This window comes from Apis cerana, linkage group LG12 (assembly GCF_029169275.1).
Source record: "Apis cerana isolate GH-2021 linkage group LG12, AcerK_1.0, whole genome shotgun sequence".
Taxonomy (NCBI): Eukaryota; Metazoa; Arthropoda; class Insecta; order Hymenoptera; family Apidae; genus Apis; species Apis cerana.
In genome coordinates, this window is record NC_083863.1 from 7,791,849 (window position 1) to 7,816,015 (window position 24,167).

General features: G+C 28.0%; 3 protein-coding genes and 1 long non-coding RNA gene across 13 annotated transcripts; 1 reads left to right on the forward strand and 3 right to left on the reverse strand.

Annotated features, from left to right (window-relative positions):
• Nucleotides 1-79: 79 nt before the first annotated feature.
• Nucleotides 80-3,930, reverse strand: LOC107999010 (leucine-rich repeat neuronal protein 3). The gene is made up of 6 exons (XM_017058637.3): nt 3,673-3,930; nt 3,263-3,534; nt 2,556-2,815; nt 2,018-2,309; nt 1,489-1,653; nt 80-791 (listed from the first exon to the last, which is right to left on the reverse strand). The coding sequence occupies exons 1-6, from the start codon at nt 3,863-3,865 to the stop codon at nt 465-467; spliced, it is 1,509 nt and encodes a 502-aa protein (XP_016914126.1). The 5' UTR covers nt 3,866-3,930; the 3' UTR covers nt 80-464.
• Nucleotides 3,931-4,420: 490 nt separating this feature from the next.
• Nucleotides 4,421-15,150, forward strand: LOC107998975 (homeobox protein PKNOX2). Of its 8 annotated transcripts, none has more exons than XM_017058571.3 (8): nt 4,455-4,760; nt 10,472-10,580; nt 10,670-10,979; nt 11,463-11,663; nt 12,493-12,784; nt 13,141-13,272; nt 13,444-13,643; nt 13,798-15,150. In XM_017058571.3, the coding sequence occupies exons 3-8, from the start codon at nt 10,671-10,673 to the stop codon at nt 14,119-14,121; spliced, it is 1,458 nt and encodes a 485-aa protein (XP_016914060.1). In that variant the 5' UTR covers nt 4,455-4,760; nt 10,472-10,580; nt 10,670; the 3' UTR covers nt 14,122-15,150. The 8 variants fall into 8 exon arrangements, with proteins under 8 accessions (XP_016914062.1, XP_016914060.1, XP_061938867.1 ...); XM_062082883.1 differs by lacking the exon at nt 13,141-13,272 and adding an exon at nt 10,049-10,305 and having other exon boundaries at nt 4,457-4,760; XM_062082882.1 differs by lacking the exon at nt 13,141-13,272 and adding an exon at nt 10,066-10,305 and having other exon boundaries at nt 4,457-4,760.
• On the reverse strand, nt 6,565-9,400 carry LOC133667060 (uncharacterized). Its single transcript, XR_009832169.1, has 2 exons — nt 9,131-9,400; nt 6,565-7,192 (listed from the first exon to the last, which is right to left on the reverse strand). It is a non-coding gene; the product is annotated as an uncharacterized LOC133667060 (long non-coding RNA).
• Nucleotides 15,151-20,229: 5,079 nt separating the features above from the next.
• Nucleotides 20,230-23,448, reverse strand: LOC107999006 (nicastrin). 3 transcript variants are annotated; one of them, XM_017058633.3, is made up of 8 exons: nt 23,287-23,448; nt 22,920-23,018; nt 22,423-22,760; nt 21,922-22,315; nt 21,450-21,846; nt 20,922-21,358; nt 20,663-20,855; nt 20,230-20,576 (listed from the first exon to the last, which is right to left on the reverse strand). In XM_017058633.3, the coding sequence occupies exons 1-8, from the start codon at nt 23,339-23,341 to the stop codon at nt 20,561-20,563; spliced, it is 1,929 nt and encodes a 642-aa protein (XP_016914122.1). In that variant the 5' UTR covers nt 23,342-23,448; the 3' UTR covers nt 20,230-20,560. The 3 variants fall into 3 exon arrangements, with proteins under 3 accessions (XP_016914122.1, XP_016914121.1, XP_016914123.1); XM_017058632.3 differs by having other exon boundaries at nt 20,230-20,579; XM_017058634.3 differs by having other exon boundaries at nt 20,230-20,592.
• Nucleotides 23,449-24,167: the final 719 nt, after the last annotated feature.

The window sequence follows — 24,167 nt, forward strand, 5'->3', positions numbered from 1 at the left end:
TATTGATTGATTGCAAGAATCGTGCATCGTGAAGGAAAAGATCGATCGAATTATATATATATATATATATACACACAGATAAATTTCTAGATCTAATTTATTGATATTGTTATAAAAATATTATATAATTAAATTCACTTAACTCGACAAGATTACGTTAACTTATTTCATAACTCACGATTAATATAAATTAAAATCCACAAAACGTACAAAACATAAAATTCCCTTCTAGGGACTTGACCTTCGATCCAGCAGATTTGATATATCAATTTCTTTCATCTGAACGATGACGAAATCTTATTCACTCTACGTTACTCTTTCTTTTCAATTACCTCAATTACTTCGAAAGTACTCCTCCAACCTCTACGATCGTACACGTCGTTCGTACGAGTCGGTCTCCTCCGTCATCGATCGGATCGAAATTCGTGGAAACGAAAAAAAATAGAGAGAGAGAAAAAAAAACTTCAAAATTCGTCGTCGTTCATGGTCCTTTTGTAAAATGCTCGCGAGAAACTGGCCGGGCCCGAACTGCCGCAGAAGAAGAAACCACGGCGCCAGAAGATGAAGGTGGTCAGGCAGACTGGAATTGCGAACAATATACCGATCAATATTCCTACGAGGATCATCGCGTCTTTTTCCGGTCTTGCGTTATACAGATCCAGGCAACGTAGGCTTCGATTGAACAACGACGTCAGATTTTCACCCTCGTGTTCGGGCGGTGCCGCGCACGCAAGGGTGTTCATTTCCTCGCCCATCAACCTCTTCCCGTACGTTGGCAGTAAAACGTTGATCTGGAAGAGAGACGAAGAGACGTGAGAGCCTTTCCTCTTCGTATCTTTTCGAAATTTTTCGAAGGGATACTTTTTTCGAAATAGAATATCAGAATCGGTGGTTTCTCGAACACGATGAATTCGATAATTCCGTTTTGGTCGAAGGGGGTTGATGCAAAGGTTTGGAAAATTGGGAAGCGATATCGAATAAATACGGTTCACGAGAGTTTTGTATTCGAAGATGGTGGAGTGACGTCAATCGTGAAGAGGCAAATATTGTGGAGCGTGGCTTAACTTTTTCAATTTCGTATTTCGGGAATGAATTGCGTATTATCAATGTAATTTGAATACTTTCAGTCGGGTAAAAGTTTGTAGATTTTTCTTTTTTTTTTTTTTTCTCGAAACAAGATCAAATATACGAAGCTAGCTTTCGCGACGATATTAAAAAAAGAAAAAAAGGGGGGAGGGAAAAATATTCTTTTGTTTTCAACTCGATTCGAAAGGATATTAGGAAAATATTTTTCGATTTAATTTATGAAAGAACTCTTTTGCCGATATGAATTGGAATGAAATTCCAATCTCATATTTTTAATTAAAATATTATAATTAAAACGATGATGGAAGAGGTGATGGTAGAAAGAATCGGGATTAGATTGATCTGGAAATCGATGGTTGAACGAAGCAGGGCGGCACGTATTGTAGATTTGCCAGAACTTACCAGATATTCATTATCGCAATCGCAGCTCCATTTGTTGTTCGTCAGATCCAATTTTTCCAGCCAATCCCACCTTGATATCAATAGCTGAGGCAAATATCGCAAGGCGTTATCCGATAAATCGAGTTTCTTCAGTGGCGGCCACACAGTTTCCGTAGAATTATTATCCTACGATAATTTCGTATAGTAAATGTATCATAATATCTTTTTTTCTGTTTTATTTAATCCTTCTTCGTCTTAACTCTTAAGAAAGAAGAAAGAATACATTCTAAGATATACCCTCATTATTATCAACAATTTTCACAATTTCAAGGAAATCCTTTTCTCTCCTCTCTCTTTATCCACCTATCTTTCTCATCCTTTCTTTAATAATAATTCAAACGAGTATCAGAAATTCCCAGGAACAGTATTATACCGACATATACTTTAAAATATACGAGAAATGATCGATCGAATCATCGTTGATCTATCTAAGCTTTACTTAAGCCACGAAAATGGATATAATATTATGTCAAAAGTATTGTACAGTTACCCATGATGCAAGAGCGTTTTCGTGGATCGACTCCAAGTTTGGACAATTTTGTATTCGAAGATGCTCGAGCGATGTCAATCCTGAGAAGGAGCCCGATCCAACTATCGTCAAATGTGGCATGCAGCAGAGGCTTAACTCTTTCAATTTAATCATATTTGGGAACGAGTGGCCCTTGTCGATAATTTGAATCGGATTTTCGTCCATGTAGAGGATCTCCAGGGACGTTGCTTCTTTGAGAGCGTTCGGTATAGCTGTGAGCTGATTCCCGCTCAAGTTCAGCTTCTTAAGATTCCTTAAGATCGACGGTTTAATTTATTAATCAGATTCGGCGAATAATCGTGGACGATGTACAATAAGATGAAGAATGAAGAAAAATGTTTGATCGGAACAAGTTGGAAAGAGAGTTAAATAAAAATGTTCGTACGGTATTTTTATATCACGTATTTCTTATCACGCGTAATCTAAAAATTATCGCTCGAAATCAACTCAGTCTCTATTGTTTTATCTATATGAAATTGTTATAAAATGTAATATTTACTTGCATGTGTAGAACGACGTTTCCGGAATTGTCTTTAGCCCACAATAACTCAAGTTTAACTCTTCCAAATTCGGAAGAGAGCTGATCGCTATGATCGAGCGGCTGTCGAGAATTGAGAATAAATTTCCAGAAAGATCCAATACCTTTAGGTTCGTCGTATGCTCGAAGAGATCGTGATGCAACGAATGAAGCATGTTATAAGCCAAATTTAAAATTACCAGTTTCTCCAACGGTTCGTAAATATCCGGTGAAAATTTACCCTAAAAAAGTACCACGATATTCAAATAAATTGTCGTAATTATATATCGAAGTATCGACAATGATAATAATAAAAATAACGTAACGATTCTTGAGGGAAAATTACCCCCCCCCTCCCCTTTTTCAACCAAATAATACGATACTTGTCGCTATAATCGGGGAAACGTGATTCAAGACGATCATATTTAAAATATTTTTAATTTTTAATTGGAAAAATTATAGTTTCAGCTAATACTGTAATATACATGTAAAAAAATATTAGATTATATATCAGATCAATATTGATAATTGATTTATCTTGTCGCTGTATTTTTCGTTTCTACGTAATGGTCGAATGACTAATGAAAGATTGCGCCGATCCTCATCAAATTTCGATTACACGATGGAACATAGATTATTTGGAAAAAGAAAAAGAAGAATCGTTTATACAAAAGTGAATGTATTATTACCTCAAATACTTGAGGTTGCAAATTTTCTGTCGTGAGTTGATTATAGCTTAGATCCAATTCGGTCAGATTAATTATCTTCTTAAAGGCGCTGTTATCGATCTTCGTGATTTTGTTCTTCCTTAATATTAATCTCCTGATCTCTAATGCCGGGAACGGTTTCACGTGAACCAACAAATTCTCCTCGAACGATACCACTTTCATAGTTTTGTTTGGCCATTGAGTATCTTCGAAGTGGTACGTTAAATTTCTTTTATCGCAATCTATGATGTCATCTGATAGGAAAACATTGATTTTTTTTCTGTATTATTATTGCTTACATTCGTAAGTAATCGTTCTTTTTTTTTTTTTTCATGTAAATACGATTAATAATCAACACACGCTATGTCGATCATTATTTGATCTCAAATTACCTGTACATTTGCATATGGTGCACAAATTTGGAAGTTTAATCGTAGGTATTTTCTCCTCTACTTTTACATTTTCGATTTCTTTTGCTGTATTGTTATTATCGGTGATTTTGGTATCTTCGATGGAGATTGATTTTTGGCACTTAACGTTTGTCGCAGAGATGAAAATAAAAATAATTAAAAATCGGTAATCCATGATTTCTCACAAGGTCCGTGCCGGTAGAATCTTACACTGTGAATATCAGGCCTTTCCTGTATCAAACCAAGTATTCTGATAAGGAAACCAATGATAAGATACCGTTGATCGTTACTCATCGTTTCAATCCTTTTAATTCGCTTTTCTGATTTGTTTTTATTATATACACGTTATAATTTTAATTTAACGAAGATAATCGGAATGTATTTTGATTACTTTTTCTTTGAATATCAATCGTTTTCGTTTTGTCAGCGTGTAAAAGAAAGAAAAATTGAAGTAAAAGATGAAATATTTTATCATATAATTGTAACGATATCCGTAAATGTAATTACTGTTTATAGTTATTTGCTTGTTTTTTCTTATTTTAATAACGTCATTAATAAAATTATAAATTAATATACGAAATGTACATACATTCGATAAATAATTAGTGTATATAATTTTTTTCACGATAAATTTAAATATCGCGCTTTAATTTGAGCGACACTTGAATGAACCGATAATCGCATTAGTGTCGCCATCTGCTGCGGAGTTAGTGTATCAATGAAGAGGAGAAACCTTCGCGAAAAGTATTGAATCGATGACGTCATAAAAGACGTGTCAGTGGAAGGAGTAGACAGGATTGTGGAGGAGCATGTTGAAAAATGTCCGATTACTTTAATTTATTGTACGGCGTGAATAGTAGTAAACAGAAGGATTTGTGTTGATGCGCATGTGATCGTTAGATCGGCATCGATATACGATTATCATCGAGCCAGCAAGTATCACGTGGACGAAAAGGAAATTAGTTTTCGACTAGTCAGACACGCCGACCGAAATATCTTCGAAAAATAAAAGTGGTGGACGGTGTTGTTTTGTTCCTGTAAGTTTTATCTGGACGAGATTTTTTTGTACGGTAAGTGGTTAAGAAATAAATCTTTTCTTGAATACTGTCATGCAAACAGCTGTTTCGATACATCGTTCGATCAACCTAATTCCCGCTGGACCGTGCACCTGTGAATTGTGAGGTTAGGTTCGTTTATTCATTCCTGGTGCGCCGATACAAGCGAAAAACTTGTTTTGTGCGCAATGCCCTCCAGTGAACGCCCATTCCTCGCGGTCTGCCTTGACAGAATTGCGGATTGATACGATCGATATTGTTAAGAGTCTTTCAAAGAGCGACTTTTTCAAATGACATCATGCACACCATGCGACTGAAGCCCACTATCAACTGGTTCTCAGTTGATATTCGTTATCTATTGCAATAGTGCGTATTATAAACACTTTCTTTCTTTTCTCTTATTGTTTTGAAATATACAATGAACAATTGCTGTATAAATTTATGTTTTCAAAAACATATTTATTTAATCGATAATTTAAATAAATTGTAATAAATTTATTTAAAAGAATTAATTATTTAACAATGAATATAACTCAATGAATATATTTATATAACTCATATAATAGATATACGTAACATCACGTTTTAAAAAGAATTTAGCCAATTATCATAAGATCGTTTATTGGTATTGTCAATTGTAAAATAAGAGGCGGGAATTTTAACATGAAGATGTATTATTATTTTTATTATTGTATGATATTTCTTATAAATATTTTTAACCAAATCAATTATTAGTCATCAAATTAAATATTTCTTTAAGGAAATCAATTTAACTATCATATATTTTCGTTATTTAAATATATAATCATTATTATAATAGAACTAGAATGAAAATCAAAATATAGTTAGAAATAAATACAAATGATATTTAATTCAGATACTATAACTCAACTATTTAACCTCATATTGGTAATAGCGATATGTTGCATAGTCAAGTTGTTTGCGTTTCCATTTAGAATGGAATAATTCGTCCTAAGCGAATTACGTCAAACGATAAACTCCGAGCTTTGCAACGTAAGCGTATCCCTGGTGAAACGAGAAAATCGGTGTTTACATCGTATTAAGAAAACCGGTTGAAATCGTTCAAAGAATTTGTTGTGAAAAAAAAGAGTGACAAAGATGCTGCAATGAGGTATCATCATTATCTTATAGCGTGTGCTATATATTCGATGAATCAAATTATATTATAATATTGTGATTCAATTTTTACTTAAGTGAAAAAAATACAATAGATTAATTATATTTTTTGAAGAATTAATTTAAAAGAAAAATTTCTAATCAAATGAATTAAATAATATTATAAATATATTAAATAATATATTTAAAATATTTAAAATATATTTAAAAGAAAAAGAAAAAAAATGTGCAGTGAATTTTTTTACATTAAAAAAAATTTAATTATTATTTAATGTAAAAGAAATATAAATTCCGAAGGGATAATTGATTTTGCATACCAATTATGAAAATTAAAAGAAATAAAGTTGATCGTTTATGATTACTTTTTTATTGTTATAAATTATTATAAACTTTAAAAATAAAATCAACAAATTTAAATTTTTCTTTTATCACACGCAAGATTTACTCGTTTCAAATTTTTATCTTAAATATATAATTGTAAAAAAAAAAGAAAATTATTTAAAAATTATTATGCAATTTAGATAATTTTCTATATAAACTAATATTTATAAGTTAAATATTCTTTCATCTTTTATTCTTATATATATAACTTTAGATATAACTTCTTATAGATATAACTTTTTTACATTTTGAAATATCAGAGTGTCAAATATCAAAATAAATTTTCACATAACAAAAAATAAACGATAAAAATATTTTCAACTTTATTTTATATATCGTATTAAATTAAATATACAAATAAGGAATTTTGTTTTGGCAATATTCTCATATAAATTACAGGATTCTGTAAAATACATGCCACGAAAGAAGTAGTAAAACAAACTCGAATTTCCCGCAGAAATTTTATCGAGCACCCTATAGGTAGAGCGTTGCGCAGCAGTGAGGCATCGGCGCCGTCGGCAGCGGTGGCCTCTTGTAGTTTTTGCTACGCCCTCTTCGCATGAAAATGATTCTTCCTCGGCGTGCTGTAGTAGGGATCGTCGACCATTGGTTATCGAACGTTTGACTGACAGTTCGACTATCTCGTGTTAGGCTCGCGATGAAAGGGAGAAAGAAAAACGACTTCTGGCTTCATATTAACGCCCACTACCGATTCCGTGCCGTTCTTTAACTCACATCTCTTTCTACCACGGTGTTGTTGCCCGTCACGACGCCGGTTTTAATACGCCGATGACTGACAGGTAGTAAACAAGTCCGCTTGCCCACGGGATACCATCTTTGTCATAATTAACTCTTTCGGTGCCAGACCGGTATGTGTGCACGTTAAACGTTTCTTATAACGAAATGTTTTTGCCGATGCTTTCTGATGTCTACATATAATAAATAAGGAGAAAAATAAGATTATATAAATTTAATATTAAAAAAAAAGCTCTTAATATACATATATATAAATGAATTTTAAAGTAAATTTTCTAATTAAAAATATTTTTTTAATATAATTAAAAATAATGTTTTGTACTTTATTAGTATAAATATTTAGCATTGGATTTATGAATAAATATGATTTTATTTGATTCAAAGTAATTTTTTCATGGAAAATATAGTTTTTATTTATTTATTTTTTTTTAATTTTAATTCATAGATTAATAATGATAATAAAAAATTATAATAATACTATAAATTAAGATGTCAAAAGTGAGAAACAGTAAAATAAGTTTATACAAATATTTGGCCACGGATGTATATACTTAATAGAATTTAAGTATTCTCTTATGTTCGAAAATGATCACTATGTTCTAACCAACTACTATAGCTCTGGCACTTAAGGGTTAAAGATTTGTTTCTCCTCTTATTTACGCTCGTAAAGACACGTTTCATTGCTGCTATGTCATTACTTTGTTCTATAGGGATGAAATGTTACTTTAAGATACATAGTTTCCAAATTTTTCTATTTAATATTTTTTTATTCATTTATAATTTTAATAATATTATTTCATTATTTAAATTTTTATGACTATATAAATATATATATATTTAATTTAACTTTTCAAGAAATATTTAAAAAATGAATAAATAAAAGAAAAAAGAATAATTTTTAAATAATTATTGTTATTTTTTTGTTATTATATTTAAATAAGAGTAAATTCTTTTTACAAATTAACACGTCAATTTCATGCTTCTTTACCAGGTTAAATTATAATCTTTTATTCTTTGATTACTTCTAATTATATGTTACTTATAGCTTCAGTGTCACAGTAATTATTAGGTCGGTACAAAAAATCAACACGTTGAACGAGTTATACAGCAAATCGCGTGAGCAAAATACATGTACGCCATTACGTAGTTTCCGCCAATCCATTTCATTTGAATTAATAACGGTCTCATTTTGATTCACAACACGTGACTTCAAAATGGTTTTAAATTCGTACTCGATTTTGTTTTTATTGATATTTCAATCAAAAAATATGCTTCTATTTCTTATACTTTCTTCTTTTTATTTTTTGTTATTTATTAATATTTTTTTATATATATTATTTACATTACATACATTATATTGTATTTCATATTTAATATTTATTAGCTTTTAATTTTAATCGATTAATTAAAACTATTTTTAGAAATTTTTTGAATTTTTTAAATTTTTCTTATATTAAAAGTTATATTAAATAAATTTAAAATATATATTTTTAATTTCTACAAATTTTATATTAATATTATAGATAACTAAAATTCAATAATATAAATAAAAACATTAAACTTATTAATCATCTATAATGTCTAGAATATAAAATATATACAAATTATATCGAAATATTTTTTTTGATATTTAATTTTATTTGTTAAAATTTTTTTTTAATGATATTTGATTAATTTAATTTTTTAATAAAATGTTGGTAGCATTGTTTATTTCTTGCAATATAAGAAATATTTTACTAATTATTAATGTATATATTCCTTTAGTATCCAAGTATAAAATTAAAATAATTAAAAAATTAATTAAAGAAATAACAAAACGATAGTTAAAATTCCTGATGAACGATAAATACGGTTGGCAGAACACAACATTATTACCATGAAAAATATTTAAAAGAATAATAATATATAATTTTATTTTCTAGTAATAGCAATAATAGTATAAATATATATCTGTAAAAAAATTATAATTATTATAAATATTTAAATAAAAGTTCAAATTCGTAATATGAATGAAATAGAAAAAACATGAAAAAGGAAAGGAAAAAACAAGTTTAAATGCGTTAAGGCTGTTTCGATGTGTAGATACTGTCGTGAAAATGAACCATACTGACCATTCACCGTCAGCGATAATATTTTTAAATGAAAGCGATGAGAGAGGCGACTGGCACAATAAATATCGGGTTTAACGGAAAGACGCGAGTGTGTTCAAAGCACCACTTGCAAGTAATGGTACCTCTGTCCAGCTCCTTTTTCTATCGCTTCAGACGCCACCTCGTGGTATTCCCTTTAATATATCTAACTCTTCTTGTATATCGATACTTTCGCTCACTCATCTTTTGATATACTATTCCATCACAAGAAGTTTTGATAAAATGTCACGGGTACAATTTTTTTCATTACTTGAAAAAGAATGCAATTCTTCTATTGCATATATTCTTTGCGTATTCTTTTTATTACTTTTAGATTTAAAAATTGTATACTAAGTAAATTTTTATATAAACTTTTATAAAATAATGTTACATATTTTTGTGTAAGACTAAAGTGCATATAAAATATTTAATTTTTTGTTTTTATTATATATTTTATTGTCTATAATTGTTGTCTACAAATAGAAAATTTATTTTTTCTTTGTTAGAAAAATTAAAACAATTTTTTTTTTTACATACTTCTTAAACAAAGAAAAATTATTACAAATATGATATATATTAGTTTTATTATATAAAGTACAATTTCAATATCACTTTATATAACATATAATTAATCTTATCTTAAAATAATTACTATTCTTGCTATAAAATGCAGATATAACTTTCTTAAAACATTTTTCTTAGAAACAAAAAAAAAAGATTATCTTTCGAGAATTTTTTTGAATAAGATAAAATATATATATATAAACGATATAACATTACCATGACTTTTTACAGTAAAAGTTGACCCGGATAATTATATTACCCTAATTCAATTATTAGCACTTTTTTTTCTCCCCCGCATTGCTCGTAACTACGATTTTTCGACTATCGTCTTGTCAGCCTGTGGTGTGTTGCAGTATTTTATTTATTCATACCGAGGGAACGTGTATGGGGATTGGGGGAAATTCAAAAGGAACGTTCGGAATGGGAAGCAGAACTAGTGCCAGCAACAGTGCTGATGGTGTTGAGACCGTCTAACGATGACATTTAAATGCAGTGCCGCGCATCGTTTGGTTCTTCGTGCCACGACGATTCCCTCCTTCTCCGTCTCTTTCTTTTTTTCCCTTCGCTCTCTGGCTCATCTCTACTCGAAATACGCAAGAATATTTTATAAAATATACGATATTTTTATCTTACTATTTTTATAATATATTTTATTTTCAAATTAGAAACATAAATTCAATCTTATACATAAATTAATCAATTATTTTTTTTAATTTTATAATAATGGATTTAATATTTTTCATTTCTTTCTTATTTTAGTATAATTTTGTAAATTACCGGAAGATCGAAAATAAATCAAAGAATATTCAAATATAAGAGACTTCGGAGGAGCTGAGCAACGATGGAAGCTGCTAGACAGGAATGATAGGTATACAAGTTCTATGAAGTTTTCTATATAGAAAAATTTAATTTTGACAACGGAAAGAAAAAGATAATAATTTGATCATATTAATGCAGAATGCAAGAGGGTAGCACCGCCGTGGCGCTAGCAATGGTGACTCCTGGCTACGATCAGGACCCTGCAAGTGGGGTTGCCGATTACACAACTCATCAAGATCAGGCTCAATTCGAAGCAGACAAGAGGGCAGTGTACAAACATCCCCTCTTTCCATTGCTCGCGTTACTTTTCGAAAGATGCGAACAAGCTACTCAGAGCTCGGACAATTCAACGTCCGAAAGTTTCAACATGGACATACAGGCCTTCGTCCAACACCAAGAAAGAGACCGAAAGCCATTTCTGATCAATGACCCCGAAATTGACGGTTTAGTGAGTCTCTTAAATAATTTAATTTTAAAATATTTCATTATAATTTGTATTTGTATTGCAACTCAATGAAAATTTTTTTGAAAACTGAATTAAATAAAGCAATAATGACAGTAAAGTTTTTTAAAAGAAAAATAGAAAATAGAGTAAAAGGATCATTAACATATTAATATTGTTAATAATAACAAATTTTTTATCGTTAAAAAATCCAATTTATTATATACGTTTGAGAAAATATATATATTTATTTATATTTCTGAAAAAAAATTTATTATATATATATATCCACTTCAGAATTATATGTAAAAATTAAAAATTTTTTAAATTTTTTAAATCTCTAGACATTTAGAAAATTTTTTAAATTTAAAAAAAAGAATCGAATTTTTTTTGCAAAACAAAGAAAAGATAATAAGCGATGCTACGCAGTTCGATATGAAAAGAAAATCGTTCACTCGTCTATATTGTTTTGTGCCCCTGCCAACGTAGATGATCAAGGCGATACAGGTGCTACGAATTCATCTACTCGAACTGGAAAAAGTGCAGGAACTGTGCAAGGACTTTTGCAACAGATACATCACATGCCTGAAGGGCAAGATGCAAAGCGAGAATCTGCTACGCAGCGATTACAGTCACCATGGACACGATATGGGTCCATCGAGTGGCAGCAACGGGAGCAGTCCTTTGCAGGTTAGATATTATTTTGAACATGTAAAACGGCCTAGCCTGTTTCCCCCTTTACCTAAGTAGTTATCCTTTTTTTAGTAATGCGCAAGAATCGCGAATATAATCTCGAAACGCTATCTTTGCCTCTGTTTTAATTCTTTAAGTTGAAACTGTAACTAAATCTAAGTTTTCTTTTTATTAACATTACTACCGCATATACCTTATATAAGTTACATTTTTAAAATAACAAAATGAAGTATCAAGTTATAAAATAAGAATAGAAATATTGCTTGAATGATTAACTCTTGTAAATATTCTGATCTAAGTTTTGTGTTTAATGGTAGTTATTAAATTAATAATATTGATTGAGGGGGAAATTTTGATGACTTTAATGATAACAAGTAATAAAAAAAAATATTTAGTTTTTATATTATATTTAGTATTTAATATTTGTGTAAATACATAATTATTATATGCCATATATAATAGATCCTTTATAAATTCTCAAATTGTTCAATACCTGTGTAAAAGACTAAATGTTTCCCAATTCTTTTTTGTCTCTCTTTAAATTTTCATTAAATTATTCCAAAATTAACAGCATGTTATAAATTCTTTAGATAAGAACAGTTTCTAAGTGATTTATATATATATATATATATATATACATATATGTATATATAAATCATTAATCAAAACAATTCTAATAGTAAATTTGACATGTACTTGGATCAGACAATTAATTTTAAAATTATTTTAAAAGAAAAAAAAAATGAGTGATACTTGCGCATCGCTCAAAATATTATAGAACCCCACCCCTGCTCTCTGACGGCTAGTTGCGACATATATTTCCCAGGTGCTGTCTTCTACAGGCAATGATGTTGAGTCGGGAGCTAACGGATTCAGAGTGAGCAGAGGTGATATCCTGTCGGAGAACGGTGGTGCGAGTCAGTTGGCTGCGCAAGAGGAAACCGGTAACGACAGGCCGTCGTCGGTGCGATCATCTTCCACTGCTCAACGCTCAAATAGATCCTCCAGTCAAGACCATGACGATCCTCTATCACCTTCTACGGTGCATGGAAGTACACCCCTTTCGCAGATCGGTGCTCATTCCTGTGCGCCAGTCAACGATATGTATCTTGGTCAAGGTAGGTTTATTAATATTTCTGATTTTTTACTATTAATGAGTAATTTTTTTAAACTGTTGCTTCTTCTTTTTATTAATTTTTTCTTTATTCTTTCTTCAGTGTTTGGAATTATTCTTGATCTTGCATTAGATGTTGGATGATTGGAAATTCCTTTAATTATTTTGCATAGTTTGTTCAAATAAGATTTTACAATTAGGGACGCTTCAGAAAAAGGTTTCAATACAGATTATTTGATAACATTTAATTATAACATTTTTGAATAATATTTTTGATTGTAACGCCAAAAATTGTTGAGCTTAAAAAAGAAAATTAAAGATGTTGATTTAAACGTAAGAATTATCAACTTACGATTATAGATGATATGGACTATGTGAATATTGGCGACAGAATATATTTAGAAGAGGCTGGCTATTGGGGCCTTCTTGCTTTACAAGAGCGTGAAAATGAATACGTCGATGTCGGAGATGCGAATGATGAAAAGTATTTTGGTTAGATGAACTTGGTTCTTCCTTACCAATGACTAATGTTTTCACTTGAATATTAATTACTAATTAAAAATGTGAATTAAACTAATAATCTGAAATTAATGAAAGAAATATCATTTTTGTGTGAAATACGTTCTTTTACTATAATAAATATATCCTGTTTATTATGCTTAGATATCACTGTGGCGGGTTCTCCTTCACCTGCACCAAGCGAAGATGAAGACGAAGTATGTGGCACTGGTACTACTACTTCCAATCACAGTAGTAGTCATGGAGGTAATCATAGTAGCGTTAAAAAAGGAAGACAAAAACGAGGTGTCTTACCTAAACAAGCTACGAGCATTATGCGAACTTGGCTTTTTGAACATTTAGTTGTAAGTATAATTTTTATTTAATCATTAATTCAATTTATAATTGTATTATATCTTCTCCAACTAATATAACGAAATTGTGCTATACTAGTTACTTTTGTTACATTGTAGAATAAAATAAAAAAAAAAAAATATTTACATTTATTATTTCATATAGCACCCATATCCCACGGAGGATGAGAAACGTCAAATTGCAAGTCAAACGAACTTAACGTTATTACAAGTTAATAACTGGTTCATCAATGCTCGTCGACGAATTCTTCAGCCAATGCTCGATGGTGCCGGGGCAGATTCAGTGCAACGTGCTGGAAAACGTCACAAAGTATCAAAGCACGTGGTACAACATCAACACGTACAACAACAGCAAGGAGGCGGCTGGCAATCTGAAGACTCTGGGAGCGATTCAGGCTCCAGCGACGGTGAGGGAGGTGCCGATAGATCGAAAGATGGTAATGATAGCGATGAAGATGATCTTCACTGACCTCTGTCGATCATCGAAACATCAACCTCTTTACGGTACCTTCAAATCCAGTTGCTCATTACAGTATTAAGGTATTCGAGAATAGATTTCGCTTTAACTGTCAAATACGTAATTATTCTCGCGAAAATCAAGGGTATTATTGGTCGAGGTTATCACGCTCTCTTATCGGATCCGATAGTTTCGATCTCCTTTTCTATCCATGGAGCATCTTAGCGTTTTTAAGCGTCATTATTCATTAACTACGGTCCGAGAAAGATTGAAAAGAAATATTGTATAATTCGATTATGAAATATGTTCTCTTCTTTTTTCCTTTTCTTTTTCTCCCACTATATTGTCCGCAAGAACAATATGATCATGATATGAAAAAGATTCATTAATCGATTTATAGAAAGCAAATTTTGAATATGATGAAACTTAGGATTGTTATTTAATCAGTTCTATTGAATCGTTGATAAATAAGCTACATTGTAGCAGTTTTTCCCCTAAAATAGTTCTTTGTTTCTCGCGATTGTTTCTTTTTAACGATTGTTAATTTGCATAATATAGTTTAGGATAACGAATGAAAATACTACATGTGTAGTATAAGTTATCATTTGTATCATTTATTAAACCATAGATCTACGATATTTGTTGAACATCGTTTAATTAATTAAAGCGTGGTTCTTATGTCAATAATTTGTAGGAACAAATTATTTTTCGAAAAAAACTTGAATATTTACGCTACGAGAGATTGTTAGAGGTCGTAACAAACACATTTGCCTGTAATATGTACATTCTTTTCTATGGTGTAGAGTATGAACAAACGTTTCACTCATTTAATGATAAAAAAAAAAAAGTTAAATCTAAGGTGACAACAAAAAACTCAACGTTAATGTTTATATATTTTTATATCAAAACTTTATTTCTTTCGAAATGCGTTTTCTTGACTTTACAGCAAACGTCTTTCAATGTTTAACAATAATAAAAAAAAAACAGAACAAGAGCAGTATATGATTACAAACCATAATTTCTACAAAAAAAAAAAGAAAATAACAATTTTTATTAATTACATTTATTTTATAAATTCTGGACGGATTTATGAACGGAAGACTAATAGTATTTTAAGTAAAAAATGAAGATCATCGTCTAACTATTTATTGGTTCAATGAGCCTCATATAGTTAACTTAACTTTTGAATAGTTCTGACAGAAATAAAAATATTTCTGTATATACTTAGTACTTTCTATAGCGTTATCGAAATCGTCCATATGAGACTATGTATAATATAGAAATCTTAATAACGACAATGAACGGTCGTTCTCAACCCTTCCTAATTAAAATAAGCTATGATGATATTATGCTATTACATTTAAAATAGACGAGATATGTTTTTGTGATCGATCGCCAACTATCAAAAAGTGAAAGAAAAATTTAACTGTCAAAAAATCATGATGAATTAATAGATGATTATGATGATCGGTCAATAAGACGGTAACAATCTCAGTCTTGTACTCTTCGTGCCATTAAAGAGCGTGGTAACTTCCGCGTTTAGTCTTTGTTCAGCTCTGCAGTGTCGTGACATAGCGAAGTGCTATCCCTCCAAGATAATAATAATAATAATAATAATAATAATAATAATAATAATAATAATAATAATAATAACAATAATATTATTATTAATAATAATACTATTACGACTAATAACGATAACAACAACAATGATAATATAATGCTACTTTAAATATATGATGATTATATTTTTAAACTCTAAGTGTCGTCTTTAAAAAAAATGCGTGTATCGCAGTTGAACAAATGTGGTACTGCTGTACATATACAATATACAAGAATTATTAGAAATAAAGGGAAATAACATTAGTGCGATTGTCCAAGAAGAAAACAAGAGGAAAAAATGAAGAAGAATATGATTAATAATAACTCTCTTATAACAACAGAGAAAAAAGTCTAAAGCTCCTCGACACATGCCATCTTAGGGATGTAAGTGTTCATACATTCGCTGTCTGCATATGATTGGTTGCGTTTTACTGACAGTTGTCCTCCAGATCGCGAGTGCTGAATACTTAGCAAGATGTAATTTTTAATTAAAAAATCAATGGAAATTGTTTTAAATTTCATGATAATTAATCATGTATATATATATATGCTCTTCCTATATACTTGTCTTCGATTGTTCTTTAATTATTTCCAAGCGTTCCGTCCATCACATTTTCAACATTGTTCAAATATGCTTCTCAGATCTTTGACTGCCTTCGAAGTGCTATTCTAAAAAAAAGCAAGCATTTTTTAAATAATCATTTAAACATATAAAAATGTAATTGCCTAAGGAAACGATTAACAATAATTTTCTTTCATTTCTTTTACTGTTCTTTCAATCTATTTAAAAATGATCGCTATTGTATTTTATTTTTTACAGCTGCAACGGAAACTATTTTCGTATATTTAATTATATTTTACAGATTTATAAAATATGTTAAGATGAAATTAATAAGCATTATTCAAGAACTTAAAAAAAAAAGAAAATATTCGTTTGCAATGAATTCAGAATTTTTTAATAAACTATACCGATGTCAGTGTTAGTATACAGCACTCTCTTGATTTCTAACGTGGCCATTACATGTATCTAGAAATTTATAGTCATATAGCTAATAAATGAACGCTAATCCATTGATTGAAACAATTAGAGAATTGTCTGCATAGTAGATTTTTGATCATTGTTCTTTTATTAAAAGATTATAACAAAATAATAAGGTTAAATTTTACGGATGCAATGATGAGAAAATAGCAAATATATACTTAATTACAAATATATAAAAATTTAAGTGATTTTTGATCTGTTAAGAAAAAAAAAAGTTATAAGTTCTATCATTTAAATCAGATTTATTTTATTAATTGGAGTTTTATATTTATTCCGAAATGTAATTGATGTACATAGCCGAACAGGCACAAGGTGCTTCCATTAGTAGCTTACGAGCTTTTTCTGAGCATTGTACGATACAAACCGATTTCTACTCGAATAGTTGAAACTGCTTGAAACTGTTAAAAAACTTTTAGAAGAAAGAAACAAGTTGATCGAGGCTTAGTAAAACGATATCATCAATTGAAGACAGCTTTCATTATACAGTATAGCTCCTTATACGGTGTAGTGATGTAAGTAAAAAAAAAAAAAGTAGGTCGAACGATTGTGGATAAAGTTATGAAAAAAAAAACAAACAAACAAAAAAATCAACGAGAAAATTAATTTGAAAGAATATTATTTAATGCTATTTTCTACTTTGCTTTCGTCTTTAATAGAAGCAATAACTAATAAAAAAATCTACAATCGCTCGTACTTAGATCGTTTGTATTTACAAGTACCAGCAATAAATTCGCACTCTACGTAAAAGAATAGAACTAAGGATCAGTTCGTATCGCGTCAATCACCTAGTACGGGACTATACTGTACACTCTTAAGTATAATTATAAAATAATGATAGATTAAGAGGTAGGTTATAAGGCTGAACCACGTATACGTATGTGCTGCGGCACCAGACGACTGTGATAATTCGGTGGGCGGTGCCCAGCCTCCTACTTCATACTTGTATACCGAAAATTATGAATTAATTCAAAATAAACACGAACACACAATACAAAAAAACTCGTAAACAAATACATAGATAAATACATTTGCCAGAAATAATTAAATGAAAAAATTAGAGCTTGCATTGAAAAAATTTAGTGCTTGATCCGTAGATTTGTTTAAAATATTGTTTTTTTTATGAGTTTTTGTGCAATCTATACTTCTTATTGAATATACTTGATTTAGAAACTTTAATATTTTGAAAAAGAAATTAATATTCCATATATTTCTTTAAGTAATCAGAAAGTAGTAAAAGATGTAAATTTATTATAATTAACAATTTCAAAAATATTGGACGAATTATATATTAATAATATAAATAAAAATATTAAAATTCAAAAATGTAAATATTTTCACTGTTTCAATATATGAGAATAGATCTCCAAATCTATTATTGCATCAATTGATTGAAATGCAAGCTCTAAAATAATTAAAAAAGTAGGAATGGACCAAAAATAATAATAATAAAAATCTTTTGATATAAAATTAAGTTCAATATCTGATTGTCTAAAATTTGCTTATCTTCTATAAATTTTTATAGAATATATAATTAATATACTAAGAATATATATAATGTATTATATTTCGCATATTGTCTCATGATTTGTTATATCATTAATATTTCATTTTTATTTTACAATATTATAACTTAAAAAAATTTCTATTTTAAAAGAAAATTTTTAAAATTATATTATACACATATATTATCCATGTATTAAGATGCAATGCACAAAATATTAAAAAAATTTTATTATTTTACTATATAAATGCAAAGATTATTATATTTTTTCATCTTATTTTACAAATTTGTTAAAACAAATTTTTCAAACAAATTTTAAATTTTCTTTTTGTTAATTGCATTATAAACTATCAGTTTCTTTTTTTTTTGTTTATCAATATTTCTCTTCTCAAATTTGTCTTATTATATTTTATTATTTAATTATACCAATGAAATATTTATAAGAAATATGTTATAGCTTATATATTTTACAAATACTCAAAAAATCTAAAAGAAATATAAATTAATAAATATTTGTACAATATTACAAAATCTATATGCAAATATATAACAAAAAATTATAGGACATTGAAAGGTTCATTCCTAACTTGAAATTTTAAATCGTAAATTAAACATATTACATATTTACATACATATTAAAAAAAAAAGCATAAGTAAACAACGTGAATACTTCTTTCTCGTGTACATCAAGGTCCTGTTAAATAAATTGTTTATTAATAATAAACGCCATCACGCTTGCAAAATGTGTTTCTAATTTTTAAAGTAACCTTCAGATATTAATTGTTTCCAACAAATGATTACATGTTTGATTTAATTATAATATATTAATAAAAATATTTAATAGAAGAAATATATCTTCATAAAATAAAGTAAATTATAATTTAGAAGAACAGGAAAATTTAAATAAAATATAAATTGTTTACATTTATCATATAAAATATTTTATTATTATTAATAAGACTATGTATTCATACTTAACAAAATACCAGTCAATTACATTGTTTATCGTACTTATATATTTTTAAAAAAGTATGAAATTGCAAGAAGTTATAAGTATATAAGTATTTATAAATGATCCTATATAATGAAGAAAGAGATTTAAAAAAAAATTTAGTAAATAATATTTTTTTTATAACATATTTACATTGTTTTTATAAAATGCGCTCAAATTAGATTACATATTTACAAATATTTCTAAAAAAAAATATTTTTTTTACAATGATTTATTTTAATTTTTGACAAAAAAATTCTAATTTTTTTTACTTACTTCTTTTACTTACATAATTTTTGTATGAATTTCTAGATCAAATAATCTTATTTTTTTATATATTTCTTATATTAAGAAAAATTAATAATTAATGAATAAAATATTGTAAATATGCAAAATATGAAAAGCTGAAAGAATACAATTTCAAATTGCTTTTTAATCAAAAAAATTCTTATTGCAATTTAAATTTAAATTTTTTATATTTTTATGATAATGATTAGAAAAAAATTTATGTATATTTTATATATATATATATATTACATTACTATTGCATTTAAGTATTTCATATAATTAATTATCTAATTTTTAGCTATCATGAGCAAAAACAAATTAAATATCCTGCATTAACATCATTCATTTCCAAACAAGATAACTATAATAAATAAACAGAAAAATATAAAATTAATTAAAATTATTACATTTCGATAGATATACCACAAATTGTCAACAATTTACTATAATATGAATCAAATACATGACATTTATAATCATAAATGTTCATGAATAAGAAAAAATCAATGTGGAATTAAATAATCCTCGAAAATATTATGTATATCATACTATCTATAAATGTTATACGTATTTATGTATATAAATAAAATACATATATGTAATCGTGTACAAAATTCTAATGAACTATGAATTTAATAGATTTTTTAATGTTAATATACCCTGATTATCTTGAGATACGGATGTAATACTCTCGTATTAATTTTTTATGGAATTTAAAAAAATTCCATGAATTCATTGAGTACACATATTATACATTTATGCATATACATGAAAATATAAAGAGACGTGATAAATTAAGCGAACGCGTGAATATTTCCATTATACTATAACAACAGGTGCAAAAATTTGATTAAATTGTTATCATAACATAATGATAACATAATAATTAGAAATCGGTGGCATCGAAATATATTGAGGTATAAAAATTGTCCGAGAGCGTACCATATATTCAAAGGCTAGTTACTGGAACATTTTCGTTTTCCCGATGATCCAATCTGGCCATTGATATGTGGTCCGCAGCGTATCCCTAACAGTTTAGACTTCTTCTAAAACAAATTTCTTTAATACTTAACATAGTAATCAATTAACTCAATATTATTCATTTTTCATATTAAAATTATTAAATTACCTTGAATTAAACAATATATCAGCCCGGGAATTAATGAACCATACAAGGACGAATGATATACTAGCTACTGAAGTCCCTAAAATCATAGTAAGTTGTTCTGTAGCTACTGAAGGCTTCAGAAACATTCTTACACTTAAAGTTTGCCATATAGATTCTGTCCATGTTGAATAAACTCCTGATTTCATATCGTATCCTATTCAAAATATAAAAATTTAATGCTTTTTCAAAAAACTAGTTTATAATAACTTAATAAATTTACCATCAATTATAAATGCAGGACTCATAGCTGTACTGTAATTTACAGTAGAATTTATACATAAACCTGTAGAATTATAATCATCCATCCAAATAAGATGATTTTCGTAACATGTCGCTTCTGTCATATGTGGAACTTCTTCTCTAGTCAAATATGCAAGAAGTTGACCAGTTAATGTAGTGGCAGTATTCGGTACTCTATGTACACCAACATATAATGATAAAACTTGATTAATTAATTTGGCATTTGGAGGTGAAACAGCATGAAATAAAGGGCAGTTAGCACTTTCTAGGTAACAAATCAACATTTCCGAAATCTGATATTCAACAGAAGAATCATCTGTGGATGGAGGCTCATTACTAGATACTTCTTTATAAAGAATTTTAGCGACATCAACTGCTATTTTTGCTAAAAAAGTTGCAAGCTCATTTATGCCGCTCCTAGCAAAAAATATTTTATATAATAAGAAATTAAGATAAAAATATACTTATATATAAAATTTAAATTATCAAAAAAAATTAATATTAATACCTATTAAAATTAAGACTTTCTGCATCATCCAAAATTCCATTGTAATATTTATTTTCAAATTTTTTACCATGATTGCTTATAACAATGGCAGTTAAATTTGGTTTTTCTTCTAAGAAACTCTGTATAGATGTAGGTGGAACACTATTTTCCATAATATCTGCATGTAAGACTGTACTAATTTTATTTATTATTTCGTCATTTTGTGCATTATTAGAATGTATGTATAATTTTCCTTTAGTCAGCTGACCAAATTCAATTACACTCTTAATATCATCAAATTTTAAATTTACTCCACCTAATGCATTAAAATTACCTTCTTTCAAATCATAAATTAGTCTACTAGATCCTATATAGTCAAAAGCTTCGCCATTTAATAAAGCAAAGACAACATTAGTGTCTGGAAAAAAAAATATAAAGACAATTAATTATAAAAACTATTTACATAATTTATATTGTACATTGTCATACTTACTATTCAATACAATATCTTTAGCTAAGATATTCAAATAATAAGCAGTTGCAAGTAGAGTTACTAATCCTGTAACTACATTTCCTGCTCCAGGTGATATTCCATCAAATAAAGAAGAGGCATCTAATCTGGCTATTACTAATATTATGGAATTGTTATCTTTATTTATGGGAGCTAAAGGCCAATATATATTCCTATCTCCCAATGGATCACAAAATTGTGTTGGATTGAAATTTAACTTAAAATCACTACGTTTAATACAAGATTCAGAATTAATTGCAGCAAACATGAATGATTTCATTTCTAATGCACATAATGGTCTATATTTTTGATTTTTTAAATCATGTGCATTATGTGTCAAAAAGCAAGATCTTATAGCTTCTATCAGTGTTTGATTCTAAAATTAAAATTAAAATAGATAATTTAGAAATACTATAATAAGTAAAAATAAAAGAGAAAAATATAACTTTTAAGAATAAATAACATAAAAAATTTAAAGCCAACCTCTGTATAAAACATTGGGAAAGGCCAATCTTCCATAAGTAATGAAGATCCACTAGGATTCCATGGAGAAGTATCATTGCATTTTTTATATCCTGAATATCTATTAGGACAAGTATCTTCAGGAGAATAAAAATCAGGACGTGGTTGACTAATATTTCTAGCTAATAAAACTCCATTTATTTTATGTGTATTTCTTAATCTAAATAATGTATTTCTGGTGAACATAGAAAATGTAAGAACTACAGTATATTCTCCAGCAGTTGCATTGTATTCAAGCCACCTAATATCACTTTCACCTTCAACTAAATGAATAATGCCAACACTTCCTGACCTATTTGCTATAACAAACAGCATAATATTTTATGTAAATTAACTTTATTAATAAATATATTTAAAATAAAGCAAAATTATTATATAGAAGAAATTGAAAATTAAATTTTTTGCATAAAACTAAATTATGAAAAAAAGAATAATGCAATTTAACATTATAAACTTACAAGAACATCCAAATTGATGTGTTCCATTGTGTCTACGAAAACAAGCAGCAACTCCTTCAAAATTCATGTAAATCATATCTTTTATTCGTTCTGCAGCCGCTATAAATAAAAATTTTACATTTGTTAATTTTATTACACAAATCTAATAATTTTGTTTTATACATATAATGAACAAAATTTTCGATGTTTCTAACTGATAAAAACTTGAAAAAATGAAATTTAAAAAATAAAATAAATAAAAATTTTATAATTTTATAACTTTATATTTTATTGAATTATTTGCTTGTTAAAAATTATTTACTTTCTTAATATGATAATTTTATTTATTATATTTTTAAAATGAAATTTCACGCTCTTTTTGTCTTACCTAAATTTAGGATAAAAAATATTAAAAAGAATCCACAATTTAAATATTTTGCCATTTTTCCTTTCGTGAGACACCTGTCAAGAGTTTGTTTTATTTCGATAAGTACCGTGGATTCTCTTTGTAAAGGTTAGACCTCAAACAAGAGATAGAATAGATCTAACATCCAATGTATTTTTGTTCCATGCTTCAGAGAATACCTTTATCATTTTTATGTCATTTTCAATATTACCGATTCAACAAAAATATTGCAAATATAGATTAATATTTAATAGAATATTATATTTCAAAAATATTCTCTAATATGTTTAATGTAGTTAACATAAGAATTATATAGAGTTCAATCACAAAAATTAATAAAATCAAAATTTTAAAAATAATTTCTTTAATACATTCTTTTATAAATTATTTATTAATTTATATTACATTGAATTTTATTTATAGATTTTTTTATTGCTATTGATAGTAAACAGAATCATATATGAATTGAATTCTGTTCAATCAGCTCATAAATTAAAAATTATATTCATATATTTTATTATATAAAAAAAATCAATTTATGAAATTTTTTATAAAAAATATAAATATTAATATTTATAAAAAGATCAATAATTTTATAAAAAGAATAATAAAATTAAATATCGAAGTTCTATCTATGAATTTCGCAAAGCAAAAAGACAAGGAATGTAAATAATGAGAGAAAAATAGAGAGGCTAAAAATTAGTGAATCAGCGCTATCTTCAGAGTGCCGCAAATGAAACACATAAAGAAAGGACAGAAAATATTGAGAAAAGGATAGATAGTAGGAATTAACTTTTATCGCCATCTCTTGGTAAAGATATCTCTTTAAAAGCAGGATAAAGTAAAATAAGAATTAGCTTTTA

Excerpts from the sequence above, each read along its gene's own strand:
- LOC107999010 (XM_017058637.3), bottom strand. The coding sequence starts at position 3,865 with ATGGATTACCGATTTTTAATTATTTTTATTTTCATCTCTGCGACAAAC. Across the intron at positions 3,535-3,672 it reads CACCATATGCAAATGTACAG|ATGACATCATAGATTGCGAT; the intron begins GTAATTTGAGAT and ends TTTTCCTATCAG. Across the intron at positions 1,654-2,017 it reads AAAACGCTCTTGCATCATGG|GATAATAATTCTACGGAAAC; the intron begins GTAACTGTACAA and ends AAATTATCGTAG.
- LOC107998975 (XM_017058571.3), top strand. The coding sequence starts at position 10,671 with ATGCAAGAGGGTAGCACCGCCGTGGCGCTAGCAATGGTGACTCCTGGC. Across the intron at positions 13,273-13,443 it reads GAATGATGAAAAGTATTTTG|ATATCACTGTGGCGGGTTCT; the intron begins GTTAGATGAACT and ends TATTATGCTTAG. Across the intron at positions 13,644-13,797 it reads GGCTTTTTGAACATTTAGTT|CACCCATATCCCACGGAGGA; the intron begins GTAAGTATAATT and ends TATTTCATATAG.
- LOC107999006 (XM_017058632.3), bottom strand. The coding sequence starts at position 23,341 with ATGGCAAAATATTTAAATTGTGGATTCTTTTTAATATTTTTTATCCTA. Across the intron at positions 23,019-23,286 it reads ATTTTTTATCCTAAATTTAG|CGGCTGCAGAACGAATAAAA; the intron begins GTAAGACAAAAA and ends TTTTATTTATAG. Across the intron at positions 22,316-22,422 it reads TCCCAATGTTTTATACAGAG|AATCAAACACTGATAGAAGC; the intron begins GTTGGCTTTAAA and ends TTTTAATTTTAG.